Consider the following 19,258-nt stretch of genomic DNA (forward strand, 5'->3'; position numbering starts at 1 on the left):
TGTGGCATCCGACAGTACCGATTTTACCGTACCGCGCGTACTCACAGTTTATTCTGCCGGCGCCAAATTTAGCCGTCAGTATACCATTGATATTCGCGTGCATCGCGAAGAAGCCGACACTTTTGCCTGGCAAACCGTTAGTGAGGGAGCTGCAAACAATGCGGCTGCGCATTATACCGAAAGCCGTGCAGTGGTATGTGGTAAGCAGCTCCTGGTGTTTGGTAAAACGCAGACCGGAACTGCCGAAGTTGTTGTTTCATCTACTGAAACGCCCGATTTCAGCCGCAGTCAGCAGCTCAATGCCCCCATTTATGTAGAATCTGTACAGTACTTTGCCGGAAAACTCTATGCGCTCAACGGCACTCGCCTCATGACAGCCTCTGCCGATGCACCTGCTGTTTGGACGCCCATTGAAGGTACTCCCGACCTGACAGCACTGGCGGGCGCAGGCACCGACAGCCTTTATGCTGTTCATGGAAACAGCCTGTTTGCTACAGCTAATGGAACCGTGTGGGTGGCCAGTTCGATGGAAGCCGGAAACTCTTTGCCTACAGAAAATATCTGCGCTTCGCTGCAGAAATCACGTGTTGACGAATCGTACGAAAGCGTGATTCTGACGGGAACGCGCGAAGGTAAAGCCAGTGTTTGGAAACGCGACATTGACCGCAAGGGCGACTATGTTTACCCCTGGATTAACCTGCCTCAAACCGAGGAGTTGGGCAAGTATGCCTGTCCCGTTTTAACCCATACCACCCTCATTTCTTACGACGATGCTGTAGTACTTACAGGTCTTACTGCCGAGGGTAAAGTAGCTCCTTTCTATGTGAGCCGCGATTATGGACGCACTTGGCGCCCCAACGACATGAAGCATCCGGCTATGCCCCAAAGCACTTCGTTGGCCGTAGCCGTTGATGCCGACCATTACGTTTGGGTGGTGTGCAGCGGAACAGGCAATGTATATAAAGGCCGCATCAACCGTTTGGGATGGGCACAGGAAGATACCCGTTTCGACCGCAGTGTGCGTCGGTGATTCCTTTTGGGCACCGGTAGGAGCTACAACCTTCGAAGTTTAGCTTTATACTGTGCGTGCCATCCTTCAAACTGTTAGCATTTTAAGCAACCTCCCACTTCATTTCCTATCATCATGCGCTATTTAATCTGTCTGTTAGCCCTCGTTTGCAGTCTGCACGCCGCAGCGCAAAACGACGAAACCGTTTACCGTCTGGAATTAGGCGGAGGTGTGGGTATGGGGCTGAACCTGACAGATGTGGATGGGAAAATTGGATTGGCCGCAGCGGCAGTAGCCCGTTTCCCGCTCAATCCCCGCATGGCCGTAAAGGCACAGTTCAGCTATTCGCAGATAAAAGGTGCAACCGATGGCATAAAGAATTTTTACCCCATCGACCCCTCACAGCCCGGTTCCGATCGCCTGCACTACGAAGTGAGCGACGGCATTTACGACCTTTCAGCACTCTACGAACTTCATTTCCTGCCCTATGGATATGTGCGCGACTACAAAGGATATTCTCGTATCGTTCCTTATCTCCAAATGGGCTTTGGATTGACCTACGGACCGGCGGGCAAAGCTTTCAGCGCCAACATACCTTTAGGTTTTGGCGTAAAGTATAAAGTAGCTCCGCGCTTGAACTTAGGGCTCGACTGGCTGATGCACTTCAGCCTGTCTGATAAACTCGACGGACTCGATGCCCCCTTGGGTATTAAATCATCCGGTTTCCGAAATAAAGACATTACTCGGCCCTGACCCTGACTTTGACGTACGACCTCAATCCGCGTTGCCCCACCTGCAATCGTGATTAAGCAGCTTTGTCATCGTTCTGTCAGGTTAGTTCCCTCCGGAACCGTACAGTCTGTTTGCGAAAACAGCAACAGTCCAGTTCACACAAACTATAATCGCCACTACAGCGCAGTACCGATTCATTATAGCTTATGCAAACTCACTCTTCAAGCATTCCAACCCACATTGCCATCATCATGGACGGCAACGGACGATGGGCCAAAGCGCGCGGAATGAACCGCAGCATGGGTCACCAGCAGGGTGTGGTAGCCGTTCGCGAAATCACCACGGCTTGCTCAAATCTCGGCGTGAAATACCTTACGCTCTACACCTTTTCGACCGAAAACTGGAACCGGCCGGCCGACGAAGTAGCCGCATTGATGTCGCTTATCCTGACCTCGCTCGAAGAGGAGTTGTTTATGAAGAACAACGTTAAATTGCGCATCATCGGTGATCTCAGCCGTGTGCCCGACGTAGTGAAACAGTCGATACTCGGACTGCAGGAACGCACCGCAGTCAATACCGGCATGACGATGGTTATAGCCCTGAGCTATAGTTCACGTTGGGAAATTACCGACACTGTCAAGCGCATCGCAGCCGAAGTCGCAGCCGGAAGTATCAAACCCGAAGAGATTACCGAACAACTCATATCGAGTCGTCTTGCCACTTCGTTCATGCCCGATCCCGATTTGCTGATTCGCACCGGAGGCGAAATGCGTCTGAGCAATTACCTGCTCTGGCAATGCGCCTACACTGAGTTTTATTTCTGCGATACTTATTGGCCCGACTTCCACGAAGCCGATTTGCTCAAAGCCATCGAGTGGTTCAATCGTCGCGAACGCCGTTTCGGCAAGACGAGCGAACAGGTTGAAGCGCAAAAACCTTGAGCCATACAGTTTTAGCCCATCCGTTTTTCCCACTATCGTAAGCTATCATGATGCAATCGTAAGTCATCATGTTGCTGACGTAAGCCACAAACGCTATACATTAGCCCCTCTCACTAATCCTTTTCATGCTGCAAATGAACAGTTCACGCATCTTGACCCTGCTGCTCGCCCTCGCTGCAACGCTGAGTATGCAGGCACAAACAGACAACACAACGAAAATTGCACCCGATATCAATTATACCGCCAATCACCAACGCTACGAATTGGGCGGAGTGGTTATTGACGGTGTAAAAAACTACGACAATGATTACCTTCTGAGCATTTCGGGGCTGAATGTCGGACAGATTTACGAAGTGCCCGGACCCGATATCAGCGATGCCGTACGCCGTTTTTGGAGCAAAAGGCTTTCTCTAATGTACAAGTAACCGCCGACAGCATCGTAGGAAATAAAATTTTCCTGCACTTCACCCTCACCGCCTTACCTCGCATATCGAGTATCAAGTATAGCGGTGTAAAAAAGTCGGAACGCGAGGACTGCGAAAAAATTATCGGATTGCAGCCCGGTATGCAAATCAACACCGACATTATCGACCGCGCCAAACATTATATTAAAAAGCACTTCGAAGAAAAAGGATTTAAAAACTGCGAAGTCAATATAGTGCAGCGCGAAGACGTAACCGGTGACAACCGCGTACTCGTCGACATCGACATCAATAAAAACGAAAAAATCAAAGTCAGGAAAATCTTCATCACCGGCGCCAAGCCCGAACACGTACGCAAACTCAAGAAAGCGATGAAGAAAACCCACGAAAAAAGTTTCGTAAACATCTTCCGCTCCAAGAAGTTCCTGGCCGACAAATATGAAGAAGATAAAGGCTTGCTCGTTGAAAAACTCAATTCATGGGGTTATCGCGACGCCCGCATCATTTCCGACAGCGTACAATCCATCGACGACAAACACGTAAATGTATACCTCGACGTTTATGAGGGAACGAAATACTACGTCCGCAACATCTCGTGGGTAGGAAATACCGTTTACAATTCCGACCTTCTGGAACGCGTGTTGCAAATGAAGAAAGGCGACGTCTATAACCAGACACAAATGAACGAACGCCTTTATCAAGACGAAGACGCCATCGGTAACCTGTATTACAACAATGGTTACGTGTTCTACAACCTCGACCCCATTGAAATCAATATCGACGGCGACTCCATCGACCTTGAAATGCGTATCCGCGAAGGACGTCAGGCCACCTTCAACCACGTTCGCATCGCAGGCAACGACCGCGTTTATGAAAACGTCATTCGCCGCGAACTTCGAACCAAGCCCGGCGACCTCTTCTCGATGGAAAGCATCAAGCGTTCGCTGCAGGATTTGGCCCAGATGAACCAGTTCGACCCCGAAGCCCTGCAAAGCGAAATATTCCAGAATATCAAGCCCGACCAGGTGACAGGAACCGTCGACCTCACCTATCCCCTCACCACCAAAGGCGGTGACCAAATTGAACTCTCAGCCGGTTGGGGACAAACAGGTATTGTAGGTCGTGTCGGATTAAAGTTCACCAACTTCAGCGTACAGAACCTCTTTAGCGGAGGTGCCAAGCGAGCCGGATTCATTCCTCAGGGCGACGGACAAACCCTTTCGCTCCAGGTGCAAACCAATGGTACCTATTACCAAAACTACTCGCTCTCGTTCCTCGAACCCTGGTTAGGAGGTAAGCGACCCAATCAGCTCTCTTTCTCAATCTTCTACAGTAAGCAGAGCGATATCAACTCCAACTACATTAACCAGAATTATTACAACAACTATTATAATTACCTCTACGGAACCGGTGTCAACTCCAACTACTACACCGACGCCTACGACCCCGGCAAATATGTAAAGATGCTCGGTGTCAGCCTCGGTTTTGGTAAGCGTCTGCGTTGGCCCGACGACTATTTCACCTTCATGGCCGAATTGTCGTACACCCGCTACATGCTCAAGTCATGGCAGTACTTCCTCATCACCAATGGTAATTGTAACAACATCAACCTCTCGCTCTCGCTGCAGCGCAACTCAACTGACCACCCCTTCTATCCCCGAAAGGGTTCAGAGTTCCTCTTCCAAGTAACAGCCACGCCTCCCTATTCATTGTGGGACGGCCGCAACTACAAGAACTTGGCCACCGACAGCCGCAGCGCCAACTTCCAGAAAGAGACGCAAGAGAAATACCGCTGGATTGAATACCACAAGTGGAAACTCAAATTCCGCAACTTCACCGCCCTTGCCGGCGTAGTCAAAGCGCCCGTGCTCATGACCCGTGTTGAATTTGGTATCCTTGGTGCTTACAACCAGCATAAAAAGTCACCCTTCGAAACCTACTACGTCGGTGGTGACGGTATGTCGGGTTATTCATCGGGCTACGCCACCGAAACCATCGGTCTTCGTGGTTACGACAACGGTGCCCTTGCCGGTAACTCAGCCCCCGATGCCTACGCTTATAGCCGCATGACCCTCGAGCTCCGCTATCCGCTCATGCTCGAATCGTCCACCTCTATTTTCGCCCTCGCATTCCTCGAAGGCGGTAATGCATGGACCGATGTCAAGAAATTCAACCCCTTCAACATGAAGCGTTCAGCCGGTGTTGGTGTCCGCATTCTGTTGCCCATGGTTGGTTTGATGGGTATCGACTGGGCATACGGTTTCCAGAAATACGTCAACGGAACCAAGGCCGGTGGATCACAGTTCCACTTCATTATCGGTCAGGAATTCTAAGTCGCGTATAACCGTCAGGTCCCATTTCGTACCGGCGTTTTCATTCAAGTAAATCCCAACGGCAGGCGCAGCCTTACCTACGCCTGCCGTTTTTTTTAAAACATAGCTTCGGAACAACCCGCTTTTTCTCATCACTAACTTCATCAAGAGCCTGGCGGAACTCAAGTCCCCTAAGCCCGTTGAAGTAGTTACCCGCCGGCCAATAAAGAAGCCGGAAAGGAAAAATGCGATACACATTGTCAAACAACTCCTAAAACCTATACGCCACATGAAAAAAATCATTCTCCTCCTTTGCGTGCTCTGCAGCAGCGTTGCAGCCCAGGCACAGAAGTTCGCCCTCGTCGACATGGAGTACATACTCAGCAACATTCCTGCCTACGAGCGCGCCAACGAACAGTTGAATCAAACCTCAAAGGCATGGCAAGGCGAAATTGAAGCCCTCGCCAACGCCGCCGAAACCCTGTATAAGAATTACCAGAACGAAAGCGTATTCCTGAGCGAGCAGCAAAAGAAAGAACGCGAAAAAGCCATTGTCGATAAAGAAAAAGAAGCCGCCGACCTCAAGAAAAAATATTTCGGTCCCGAAGGCGAACTCTTCAAGAAACGTCAGGCCCTTATCGAGCCCATTCAGGACGAAATTTACAACGCCATCAAAAGCATAGCCACGACCAAGAATTTCCAGCTCATTCTCGACCGCGCATCCGATGCAGGCATCATTTTTGCCTCGCCATCCATTGATATAAGCAATGAGGTGCTGGCCAAACTTGGCTATTCCAATTAAAAATTCTATCTTTGCTGCGCGCAAAGCCCCTGAATGCCAAACTTTAAGCAGCAGTGCTTCGGGCGCAGGCAGTCCGCGTTGGCAATTAGCCGCCGCAGTTCACAATCCATATTTAGTAAATCATAAAAATCAACTAATACAATGTTCAAGAAATTACTGTTGATGGTGCTTTTCCTCGCACCCCTGAGCCTCTGCGCTCAAAAGTTCGCCCACTTCGATTACGCTTCAATCATGCAGTCAATGCCCGAAGCTAAAACCGTACAGACGGAACTCGAAGCCCTCTACAAGCAATATCAGACCGAGCTCGAAGGTATGCAGAAAGAGTTGCAGACCAAGGCCGAAAAGTATCAGAAGGAAGACACCGACGCTACCCCGATCAACATCAAAGAGCGTCACAACCAGGAACTCCAGGAAATGTACCAGCGTTTGCAGCAGGCACAGCAGGACAATGCTGAAAACTTCCAGAAGGCACAGCAAACCAAAATGCAGCCTGTAACGCAAAAGGTAATGAACGCTGTCAACGCCGTTGCCCAGGAAGGCGGCTTCGTTTACATCGTCGACAAAAACGGTGCACAAACTGCCGGTATCGTCATCAACGAAACCCTCAGCACCGACGTTACCTCACAGGTAATGAAGAAGCTTGGCATCACCGCAGCAGCTCCCGCTCCTGCAGCCAAGAAGTAAATAAAATAAATGATGAATATCTCAACGTTCAATGTTACTGCACACACTGCAGGGCATTGAACGTTTTTTTTGTGTGTGAGAACAAAACGCCTTCATCACCTTCACCCACACTTCACTTCATTTTCCACATGCCGTTCAGACGAAGTAGGGTAGCCATAAGCACTTTCCCAGACTCAGTCGCAAAAGCGTGTGGTAAAACTCAACAATACATCCCGGGTTTCAGACAGGCCTACCTGTCTTACTTTCTGTTGTAACAAAATGTCAAAGAACGCTGAATGAATCAATAAGGAATACTGTTTTTTCATCCGTCAAGGCTTATGTGCAACTTATCCATGCTGTTGCGCAGCCTTTACATGGTTGATGCAAAGATACAACAGGCACACCCGAAATCCAAATTTTTTCGTCGCCTAATATCGCACCTCAAAAGTTTTCCACACCCCAAAACGTTCGTTTATCCCTTTGTTTACGGGCATTTCGGCACGTTTTCCACACCCCGAAAAAAATGAAATAGGGATATATCAATACTTCCCGTTTCGCTTATCCAATGTACCAATCCGCAGTATCAACCCCGTTGCATCAGACCGCAACTTTGAGCCTGCGCCCATTTTCTCCCCCTCCAACGCATTCCAACTTTCAGCTTCCCCCTTGAATTGTTGGGAAACAGCAAAAAAAAACTTACCTTTGTAGCAAAGCAAACACAAATTGCGCAGCTCATCATTGCCACTCCCAGCTTTCACGTCAACGAGTCCGAGCCGCGCCAACTACCTCTAAATACCCACATCCGTTATGGAAACAACCCAACCCATAAACGAACAGTCCGGCGAACAAACCGCCTCACAGCCCCAAGTGCAACCCACCGTAGAGCCCATAATATCTGTACGCAATATACGCAAAACCTTCGACCGCCTCGAAGTGCTCAAAGGCATCGACCTCGACATCATGCCCCACGAAGTAGTCAGCATTGTCGGTCCCAGCGGAGCCGGCAAAACCACCCTGCTGCAAATCATGGGCACCCTCTATAAGCCCGACAGCGGCACCCTGCAGATAGCCGGTCAGCAAGTTCAAAGTTTGTCGGGCAATAAGTTAGCCGACTTCCGCTGCCACCATCTCGGCTTTGTCTTTCAGTTCCATCAGCTCCTGCCCGAGTTTACCGCCCTCGAAAACGTCATGATACCCGGTATGATAGCCGGTAATTCGCAGAGCGAAAACAAAAAACGCGCCCACGAACTGCTCGACTTCCTCGGACTCACCCACCGCGCCGACCACAAGCCCTCCGAACTCTCCGGTGGCGAAAAGCAGCGCGTAGCCGTAGCCCGTGCCCTGATGAACAAGCCCGACGTTATTTTGGCCGACGAACCCTCCGGCAGTCTCGACACCCATAATAAGGAAGAACTCCACCAACTTTTCTTCCGTTTGCGCGACGAACTTGGCCAGACCTTCGTCATCGTCACCCACGACGAAGCGTTAGCCCGCCTCACCGACCGCACCATCCACCTGGTCGACGGTCAAGTAGCCGACATCAGCCACTAAGCCCATTTTTACCCCCTTATTCACCTTCCAACAAGCACATCACACTCATGAATTTACAAATAGGCAATTATAATACCCTGCGCATCGTCCGCTTCACCGACCACGGAGCCTACCTCGACGGCGGCCCCTTGGCGAAATTCTCATGCCCAAAGCCTACGTGCAGCGCAGCATGCGCCCCGGCGACGAAGTCAACGTATTCGTTTATCTCGACCAAAGCGAACGTCTGGTCGGCACCCTCGAAACCCCCTTGGCCCGTGTTGGCGACTTCGCCTTTCTCAAGGTAGCCTGGGTCAACGAGTTCGGCGCCTTTCTCGACTGGGGGCTGATGAAAGACCTTTTCGTTCCCTTCCGCGAGCAAAAGCTCCCCATGCAGCAAGGCCGTTCCTATCTTGTTCACGTCCACATCGACCCCGAGAGCCAGCGCATCGTAGCTTCCGCCAAAGTCGAACGCTACCTGCAGCCCGCCACCCCCTCACATTATCATCGCGGTCAGGAAGTAGAAGTCATCATCCAGCAAAAAACGCCCCTCGGTTTTAAAGTCATAGCCGACAACCGCTGCGCCGGAATGATTTACGACAACCAAATTTTCGAAGCCGAGCCCCATGCCGGCGACGTACTCTCGGCCACAGTTGTCACCGTGCGTCCCGACGGCAAACTCGACCTCTCGCTCCAGCGCATCGGCAAATCGCGTTTCCGCGACTTCGCCGAAGTACTTTTCGACGAACTCCGCGCTGCTGGAGGCACCCTGCCATTTACCGACAGCAGCACGCCCGACGAAATCAAAGAACGCTTCGGAGTAAGCAAAAAAACCTTCAAACGCGCCATAGGCACTCTGTATAAACAGCAAAAAATCCGTATTTCGCCCGAAAATATCAGTCTAATTGACAGATAGAATGTTTAAAGGAAAAAAATAAAAAAACATGCAGGAAAATATACGGAAAAGTTTGTAGGATAAGAATTAAATTCCTAACTTTGTAGCCGTAAACATCAAGCAATTTATTGCGATGTTCATACTGATAGTTTTTTCATCTCTATATAAGTTCTGTGAGGCAACTGTGCGTTGTGAAACGCGTAGTTGCCATTTTTTTGCATGCTCGCCATGAGCATTAGCTAATGGGTGAAAGCAGGTCAGTAAATTTTAAGTGTCGATACGCCTATAACTTGGCATACGGAATAGAAATAATCTCTCGTCTGTAGCAAGTTCATGGAGATAAAACGCCGTATTTTCGCTTCGATAATTCTACTCTTCCCTTTAAAAATAGTGCCAGAATACTGTGTGAAATAATCTACACAATGAAGTCGTTTGAACTTTTATGAAATTCAATCTTCACCTTTCTTTTTGAGTTCTATTTGTAAATAGCTTCATTCATAAAAAATGAGGAAATATTTTGTATGTTCCACGTCTTGAAACGTATCCGCAACCTCCGTCGTCTCACCTCATCATAGGCAGATGTCGCATTTTTTTGTTGAATTCAAAAAATAACTGCCGAAAGATTTGGTGCATTCGTCAGAAAGTACTACTTTTGCACTCGCAATACGGGATGTAGCTCAGTCCGGTTAGAGTACGCGTCTGGGGGGCGTGTGGTCGCTGGTTCGAATCCAGTCATCCCGACTTCGTTTTTTTCGCTTTCATGTTGTAAATATTCAGCATGAAAGCGTTTTTGTTTTCTATCGTTTCCTTTTTTTCAACGCACTTGCGTCAGTAGCATTCTTTCGGATTTTGTCGATAATTAGGGGTCAGTAGCAGAATATGTCGACAATGTATTCAGGCTCAGTAGCAATTTCATGCGAATGCGTCCACAATGGATTCAGTATATTCTATCAAACAATTTGTAGCATACATTTCGTTATCATTCGGAAGTTTCGAGGCCGCGGAGCCCCCTATCAAAACACATATAAATTGCTAAAAATCAATGGTTTTGAGGCCTCCGCGCCCTGTAAGGGCAGAACGTCGAGGATAGGGGCAACGCCCCCTCGACACAAACGGGCGGATTGTCGGAAAATGGCATGCATTGGTGGAACGATGGGCACATGGGAATTATGCACCCATGTAATGCGCCCAATTTACGTCCGTTTTGTCGAGGGTGTTGCCCCTATTTCGACATATTGCCCTTACAGGTCGCCGCCAGTCTCAAAATCATTGAAATACAGCGTGTTTTGTTGCGTTTCAATAAGGATGCCGCGGCCTCACCCCCATCTTCGCAAACATATCCCATAGAAACCGGCAGCCCCGAGGCCGAGCAACATCAAGTTGCTTAGCCCCGGGGCTGTTTTAGTAAGTGGAGCCTGAGGTTTCAAGGCTCAAAGGTTTCAAGGAATCAACGAATAAAGAGGGAGGTTCAGTTAAGGCACCATGACCTTGCGGCCGTTCAGCACGTAAACACCCTTGGTCAAGGGAATGCTCACGTTGCCCTGCACCTTTTCGCGGTAAATGGTGCGACCCTGCACATCGCAAACCGTAACGAGCGTTTCCTGCGGAGCCACTACGATGATTTTGCCATTGCGCACGTACACGTCCATGTTCGCATCTGCATCAGTAGCCTGACCGATTTCAGTGTTCACCTGTCCTTCTTTTTGGTAAACACGTACCCAGTCGAACTCCGTGCGGTAAGTAAAGTTCGTGTCAGCCGGTTTAGCCCACGAGCCATTACCCACGCTCTGGTTCAGAATGATGTAGAAATGCTTGTCGAAGGGCCACTGACCCTTAGCCAAAGCATCAGCATCCGTCGATTTGGCGTACGAGAACACCTTGCGGCCATCCACATACCAGCTCAGCTTATCCTCCTCCCATTCCAAACCGAAGGTGTGATACTGCGTAGATTCGCACGAAATGGTGCTCGACTTTTTAGGGTTGTTAGCCTGACCGTGGCAACCGGCTTCGCTGTTGGCCCACTCCGAGTGAATGGTATGGAACGAATTATCCTTATCGTCAATCTGTTCCCAGATGTCAATTTCGCCATCCTTCGGCCAGCCCTTCACCGTTTTCGTCGGCATCATCCAGAAGGCCGGGAAGTTACCCGTGTGCGGCGTAGTCAGAATGCGCGCCTCGATTTTACCGTAAGTAAAGTCAAACTTATCCTTACTTTCAATCGCACCGCTAATCATGGCCTGCTGTTGTCCTTTGTCGTCCTTTTCAGCAGCCAGCGTATTAGGCTTACACAGCATCACGAGTTTACCATCTTCCATGTAACCCGTTTGCTGCTGTCCCTCCTCAGTTTGCGCCACAAAGCGTTTCCACGTAATGCCGTGTCCCACCTCCGAGCGGCTCCAGTATTTTGAATCGGGCATGCTGCCGTTAGCCGTATTGAACTCATCAGCCATCACCAGTTTGTAGTCAGCTTCAGCCGTAGGCTCAAAGTCAACCGTCATGCGCACCTCGCCATTCACGCTGTCAGCCTTCACAATGTGAACCTTCGCATCGTCCACGGTGTACTCGCTCCACTGGCGGTTACCGTGAATGTACTGTGCCCCGTCAAGGTTATGACCGTGGCGCACCGTCAGTTTGCCCGGCTTGTAACCATCGGCAGCCGGAACAAGCAAAGTGTTCAGCGCACGGCCGTAAGGCACCTCGGTGGGCAAACCCTTGTTGCTCTTACCCACGATTGAACCATTGGTGGTACGAATGTCGAGTTTCGAAGTTTCAGGGTGTACGTTCAGAATAAAGTCCACCACATAACCCCCGTTAGCTTCAATCTGGTTCGTGGTGCCTCCCTCGGTCCATTGTCCGGCCGGGTCAATGTTGGCCCAGTCCACCTTCAAGCGAGCGCGATAATTGCCATAGCGCAAGTTTTTGGGCAGTGTAAAGTTAGGCACTGCCAAGCCTGCGCTGGGCTGTACCGAAGCACCCTGCGAGTTTTTGTTGTTGAAGAACGAGTAGGCAAACAGCTCACCCGAAGGCGAGGGCGTACCGTCGGCATTCAGGGTATAATCAAAGTGTCCGTCCTGGTCAAGGTCCAGGTAAAGGTAGGCATGCATCGGGCCACCCTGATAGGTGATTTCCGTAGCAATTTCGTCGCCCGGAACAGCCGACACCTCCTCGCCAGTCAGGTTGCGGAACACCAACTCCTTGCCCGAGTGCGGCACAACGAGCGTCGAAGTACCTCCCTTCGTAGCCGTAAACTTCACGCGGTTCAATCGGCGGTCGGTGCGGCTGATAGCCAAATCCTCTGAGAAGTTGATGGGGTAATCCTTACCCTGCACCTGTCCGTCAGTCGACTTGAAGAACGGAATGAGTTCCACGTCGCCATCAATGTATTTGGCAGGAATGGTGTAGCAGCTGTCGGCATCGAGTTCGCGAGCCACCGCCATGTGTTCCATGTACTGCGGCGTGTCGAACACCAAGCTGTCCGTGCTGGCCAAGTTACCGTGATTGATAATCATGTGCGAGAACTTGAAGTTCGGAGCAGGGCGCAGGCGCACTTTGTAATCCTTGCCAAACGGAATTTTTTCCTGGGCAAAGTCCGAACCATCCACCTTCAGCACATCGCCGTTCAGTCCGCCGCCGTTCGGGCGCGTACCGCGCTTCACGGTTACCTGCTGATTATCGGTGTACACCACCAGACGCATATCGGCAAAGGCACCGCGGTTATTGTAGATGGTGTTGTCGGCTGCCGTATTGCCGCCCGGGTCTACGCAGTCCCAGTCCACCTTGTAGCGCACGCGGTAAACACCGGGTTTCAAGGTGTCGGGCACCGTAAATTCGGGCATGTTCAGGCCGGCATTGGCCGACTGTCCGGCACTGTTCTTTCCCTTGAAGTGGCTGTAGGAAAGCACCTCGCTGCCGGGTTTCACCTTTTCGCCGTCCACCGCCACATCGAAGCGTCCGTTCTGGTTCGTGTCCAGGTAGAAGTAGCCGCTCATGGCATTACCCTTCCAGTTAAAGCCCAGCTGAACCTTTTCGCCGGGCTTAGCCGTCAGCACCTTGTCGAGCACTTTGTTGTAGAGTTTGCGCGTAACGCCTTGGTTCACGGGCACTACGGTAGCCTCGGCCTGACTTGCAGGCTTGAACGTCACCGAATTGAGCAGACGGTCGTTGTTCTTAATGCTCTGATCTTCGTCGAAGTTAATGCCGTAGTACACGCTGCTGAAGCGCGGAGTGGAGTTGTCGTCGATGATGATGTCGTCCACGTAGAACAGGAAGTCCTGCTTCAAGTCGTGGGTCGACTTCAAGTCGGGCACCACGAGCAAGTTGTGAATTTCAATGCCGTTGGCACCGCTCACGGGGAACACCGCATCGCACCATTTACCCGGCTGCACCTTGGCCGTCGAGGTTTGCCAGAACTGCTCTGTGGTAGTGGGCTGCCAGGGGCGGTCGGTGCGTCGTCCCAAACCGATGAGCATGACGCGGCTGTCCGAGGGCGTCCAAATTTTCACATGCACATAGCGCACCTTGTTTTTCAGTTCAAAGGGCTTTTTCAGCGTCACCATGGCTCCGAAGGTGTTGCTGCCGAAGCGCGAACGCTGTGCACCGAGCACCTTGGCCGACTTGTTCGGGGCAAAGCCCAAAATGTCGTCGACCTCGGTATAGGGATTAGCCGTAACTTTGGCGTTACCTTTGAGGCGGTTGTCGCGGAACGGTGAATGTTCCCAAGTATCGTACACACCTACTTTGGCGTAGCTCTCGGCTGTTTCAAAGTCGCAAAGCAGGGAATCGGTTTGTGCCATCATGCCCATCGGAAAGAGCAAGCCGGCCAAACTGAGGTATTTCTTTATATTCATGGTAGTTTTGTCTGAATAGTGTGGATGATTTTAGTAAATAGATACTGTGTGGAGCAGCGGGCAAGCCTTGCTGTCGGTAATGGTGATGCGCACAATTTTGGCTTTGTAGCCCGTGCTGTAGCTGTTTTGCGTGCTGCCATTCAGCGGAATGATACGCTTGTAGCCCACCGTGGTGGTAGCAATGTTACCACCGCGTTTCACAAAGTTCTGACCATCTTCGCTGGTTTCGATTGAAAAACCCTTGATGCGCTGTCCCAAACGGATATACTCCATCATCGACACGTAGCGAATGGTTTGCGGCGTGTCCCACTCAAAGGTCAGCGTAGCCGTCTTCACATCGTCGTCGGTTGCCCAATAAGTATCTTTGTTGTCATCCTTCAGATTATCTGCCACGTAGGTAGTCTTTGCACCATTGGTGCGCGTGGCTGAGGCCGTCACTTTGGCCGTCTTAGCCAGATCAGTACCCAGACGCTCGTTAAGTACTTTACCAAATTCCTCCATTCGCTTCACGGTCTGCTCAGGCAGCTCACCCGATTTATCAGGCGGCAGGTTCAGAATGAGTGTAGCGTTTCGTCCCACGGTTTCGAGGTACATTTGGAAAAGTCGTTCGGTAGAGTGAATGGTTTCGCCATCGTGCCAGAACCAGCCGCCCGAAGTAGCCTTGGCATCGCTTTCGCCCGGGTGCCAGCGCCAACCGTTTTCGTCGCCATACTCGCCATCGCCCATCGCCCAGCAAGTTTCGCCGGCCCATCCGGCTTCGTTACCAATCCAGCGTGCTTCGCCACCCACACCCCACATAATGATGTCGGGGGCAGGCATTGTGAATAGAGTCGCGCAGGTTGGGAATGTCGTAGTACACTTCGGCATTGCCAATGGTGCGGTTCTTGTCGGCTTCGCCACCATAGTAGCCACCGCCACCGGTTGCACCGTCGAACCACATTTCGAACTGATCCGCGCCATATTTTGCCACTTCAGCACACTGAGGGAAGAACACCTTCTTGGTGTAATCATCGGTGTAATTGCCGTTTGCATCTTTCTTACCCCAATATTTACTGTTGCGGTCCCAAGGTGAAATGTAGAAGCCGTATTTCAAACCCAACTCTTTGGCAGCCTTTGAAAAGTCTTCAGGAATGTTGGTTTGCTTACCAAAATCATTGCCTGCATTTTCACACTGTGATCGGTCGTTTCGGTAGGCCACAAGCAGAAACCATCGTGGTGCTTAATCACCGCGATGCCACCCTTCATGCCGGCTTTTTGAGCCGTTTCGAGCCATTGTCTGGGATTGGGCTTTTTCGTAGGGGCAAACAAAGAGCGATCTTCATCGCCATTACCCCACTCACGTCCGGTATAGGTGTTCATACCATAGTGGAAGAAGGCATAGAACTCCGTTTCGTTCCACTTCAACTGACGGTCAGAAGGTACGGGAAATACCGGTGCAGGCGTGTTCTCTGCATCGGTGAGCGTTTCCGTTTCAAGCTTGAAATCGTCCTGCGCTTGCACAGCTACAGGAGCAGCTGTTCCCAGACACAAGGCTGTGAACAACAATAAATGCTTCTTTTAGCAATCATTACGCTTAAATTAAACTATAAGCAGATTGGCAGAATCAGAATTAAGGTCTTGCGATTGTACAAAGGACGATGAATCCTCAAAATTCTACCCCCCACTTTTTTATGAATAGATAGGAATTTCTTTTTGTCGTTTACTGGGGCGACACAACCGTTTCGTACCGCCACACTCAGCCATTGTGAAAATAGCCAAGTCAAAGAAAAGTGTAAGGAAGGATGCCAGGGCCACATGCCCCCGCGTAGTGTTTCAGCTTTGACAAAACATACCCAAAGCCCATTTGTATGCAAATCATGGATTGATGTCGTGTTTTTCAAAATGCTGAACCAAGGTTAAGTCTGGCTTCGATCGCTTTATCGAAGTACTTGGGCAAAAGTACAAATATATTTTGTCCAATCAAGGTGCATTTCATCTTTTAACATGTATCCCAGCCTTCATGGAAGTTTTAGGAGCTAAGACGGAGTAGGGGGTAATGCCAACTGCGTTTTGCGCATGTCGTTGGGGAACTGAAACGCTCACACCCGATTCGTTGTAGGGTGAAAACAAGTTAAAAATTCGTCACCGTATTTTTCCCACTTTTTTCTATGATTTCACCCCCAAACAGGCACGGCGAAAATAATGTTCCGCGCCAGTCAAAATTAGTTCCGACGTTGTTGAAATTAGTTCCGAGCCAGTCAAAATTAGTTCCGAGCTAGTTGAAATTAGTTCCGAGCTAGTTTTGAAAGAAACGGAAAAAAATTCAACAAGCGCGGAATCGCTGATAATCAGCATTTTCCGAAAAACCACAAATGCGGTTTGCCCAAGCCTCCTTTCGCGGTATTCACAACCGCCAAATGCCGCCAATGTGGGTAGTAGTTGGGCCGTGTAGGGGTGTGTTTGCATGACATTTTTTTAACATACATTTCCGTGTGTTTTGCGCCCGATATTTCGAGTGTTTGTTTGCGCCCGATATTTCGAGTGTTTGTTTGCGCCCGATATTTCGCGCGATTTGCGCCCGTGTGTGTCGGGGGGCGTTGCCCTATTCCGACGTTCTGCCCTTACAGGGCGCGAAATACCTTTTAAACCCAGTACATGGGGGAACCCAGGGTGGCGCAGTCCTTCGTTCCTGCTTTAAAACCCCGGGCTGAGATACCATTGCCTCCGGCGAAGTCAGCTGCACCTCAGCATAGCTCTTGAGAGCAAGCTCTCGTCGCTCTGCATTCGGTTTGCACGACATTGCCCTTACAGGGGGGCCGGGGGTTTTCAAAACCTTTGAATTAACGGGCACTTTTTAAAATGTGTATTTTATATCCTAACCATGGGGTTTTTAATGACATTATTGAAATATTTTTCCGTGTGTTTTGCGCCCGATATTCGCGCGATATAACACGCTGTATTTCAATGGTTTTGGAATCGCGGCGCCCTTTTGGGATTGCGCTATAATAACGCTGTATTTCAATGGTTTTGGAACCGCTTCGCCCTGTAAGGGCAATGGTCATCTCAGCCCGGGTATAGTAAAAAGGGAAAGGAACGACACCCGGGTTCCCCCCCGATGACTGGTTTTATTACATTCGCGCCCTGTAAGGGCAGAACGCGGAATAGGGCAACCGCCCCCCGACCCAAAACATGCGTAAATCGGGGGTTTTGGCTACGATATATATACGGCTATGCATATCCCGGGTGAGCACCCGATAATGCCGTTTTTCCCCCAACCATACATGCGTAACCGAGTTGGCTAAACGATATATATACGCTTATGCATATACCGTGATGCACCCGAAAATGCGCTTCCCCCCGCCCCATACAGCGTAATCGGGGGTTTGGCTAACGTTTATATATACGGCTTATGCATATACCGTGTGAGGGCACCCGATAATGGTTTTCCCCCCGACCCTAACAGCTAAATCGAGGTTGGCTAACGATATATATACGGCTTTTTCATATAGGTAGATCCCCCGATAATGCGCTCCCCCCCGACCCATACATGCGTAAAGAGGGTTTAACGATAAACGTTATGCAACCCGGGGTGTTGGCCCCAATTCTTTCCCCCCCCCGGCTTTTTGCGCCTTTTCTGCGGAAAGCAAGTAGGTGCAGCGGCACTGCGTACACAGCTGACCCCTCCGCATCGTAAAGTTCCGCATCAATGAGCAAAATGTTGCGCCGCTCCTCAGCCAGGTGCGCACGCAGCGTAAGGTTGCCCCCGTTGGTGCTGACCGGACGCAAAAAACGCGTTTCCATTTTCGAAGTCACTCCTGCCGTCTGCTTTTTACGCATCACCACCCAGGCACAAATTTCGTCGAGCAGCACGCTCTGAATGCCCCATGCAGGGTGTTCAGCCAACCTGGTTATTCCGAACGCGGCGACCATATCGACACAATGTCGTCGCCGATCCTCGTAAAACTCCATTTCACGCCCAACGGATTTTCAGGCGCGCAGCCAAGCAGTTGTAGCACCTCGAGGTGTAAGTAGGATTCTTGATTTTCTTCATAATCTTCGTTTTTTTAAAAAAGTAGTCGATGCTCCCCCGACGAATGGGGGAATTGCGACCTTAAAACGGCCAGAACATAGGCACAAAAATCAACGTAATGATGAGCGAAATAAGGTTCAGCGGCAAACCGATACGCACAAAGTCGCCAAAGCGGTAGTTGCCGATACCCTGCACAATCAGGTTCGTTTGGTAGCCGATGGGCGAACTGAAACTGGCCGAAGCCGCCATGCAAATGGTAACGAAAAATGGCATCGGACTCACCTGCATGTGTTCTGCAATCGATAGCGACACCGGAAATGCCAGGGCTGCCGCCGCATTGTTCGTCATCAGCTCCGTAAACACATTGGTGATGATGAATATCACTGCCAGCAGTACCAGCGGACTGTAATCGTGGCTCAGCCCCACGGCAAACTGCGCCACGGCGTCGGCCATGCCCGAATTTTGCATGGCACGGCTGATGGCAAAGGCCGAGGCAATGGTGATGAGAATGTCCCACGAAATGAACTTGGTGTACTTACGCGCCGGAAAAAGGTTCAGCCACGCCATGATAATGGTGACGATGCTCACAAAGAAGAACATGTCGAGCTTCATGTCCGGAAAAGCCGCGCGCACCGCAGGCAGTTCGCCCACCGTAGCCCCCACAATCATCAGCAGCAGCAAAATCACCGATGTCACCCGTTTCCACTGTGGCATTTTAGCCTCCTGCTCCTTGCCGTTCGACACCATCAGGAAGAACGACGAATCGCCCCAGTTCTGCATAAAGCTGTCGTCGGCCAGCAGCACCAGCGTGTCGCCATCGCGAAAGCGTTCGCGGCCGCATGTCGTGCATAATCATGGTTTGTCCGCCACGTTTCAGTTCAAGGAGCGTAGCCCCGTATTTCTGCTTGAAGTCGAAATCGAAAATGCGTTTGTTGATGGCCGGGAAACGCGCTCCCAGCACCACCTCCACGCGGTGCAGGACCCTTGTCGCGCTCCTCGGTCGAGGTCAGCTCGTCGCGGTTGGTGCGCTGATCGGGCAGCAGGCCGGTTCGACACCAGCAGAATGTAGGCCAAACCGCAAAGGCACACGATGAGGCCC

At 50.6% G+C, this 19,258-nt stretch overlaps 4 protein-coding genes across 4 annotated transcripts; all 4 read left to right on the forward strand.

Moving 5' to 3' along the window:
- The first annotated feature begins 1,992 nt into the window (after positions 1 to 1,992).
- On the forward strand, positions 1,993 to 2,682 carry LOC121483910 (isoprenyl transferase-like). The gene has a single exon (XM_041742423.1). It carries the CDS (start codon positions 1,993 to 1,995, stop codon positions 2,680 to 2,682), a length of 690 nt encoding a protein of 229 aa, XP_041598357.1.
- Positions 2,683 to 3,247: 565 nt separating this feature from the next.
- On the forward strand, positions 3,248 to 5,437 carry LOC121483911 (outer membrane protein assembly factor BamA-like). Its single transcript, XM_041742424.1, has one exon. It carries the CDS (start codon positions 3,248 to 3,250, stop codon positions 5,435 to 5,437), a length of 2,190 nt encoding a protein of 729 aa, XP_041598358.1.
- A 922-nt stretch (positions 5,438 to 6,359) lies between these two features.
- LOC121483912 (chaperone protein Skp-like) lies at positions 6,360 to 6,902 on the forward strand. Its single transcript, XM_041742425.1, has one exon. It carries the CDS (start codon positions 6,360 to 6,362, stop codon positions 6,900 to 6,902), a length of 543 nt encoding a protein of 180 aa, XP_041598359.1.
- A 786-nt stretch (positions 6,903 to 7,688) lies between these two features.
- LOC121483913 (lipoprotein-releasing system ATP-binding protein LolD-like) lies at positions 7,689 to 8,432 on the forward strand. Its single transcript, XM_041742427.1, has one exon. It carries the CDS (start codon positions 7,689 to 7,691, stop codon positions 8,430 to 8,432), a length of 744 nt encoding a protein of 247 aa, XP_041598361.1.
- Positions 8,433 to 19,258: the final 10,826 nt, after the last annotated feature.

This window comes from Vulpes lagopus, unplaced genomic scaffold (genome assembly GCF_018345385.1).
Source record: "Vulpes lagopus strain Blue_001 unplaced genomic scaffold, ASM1834538v1 ctg494, whole genome shotgun sequence".
NCBI lineage: Eukaryota > Metazoa > Chordata > Mammalia > Carnivora > Canidae > Vulpes > Vulpes lagopus.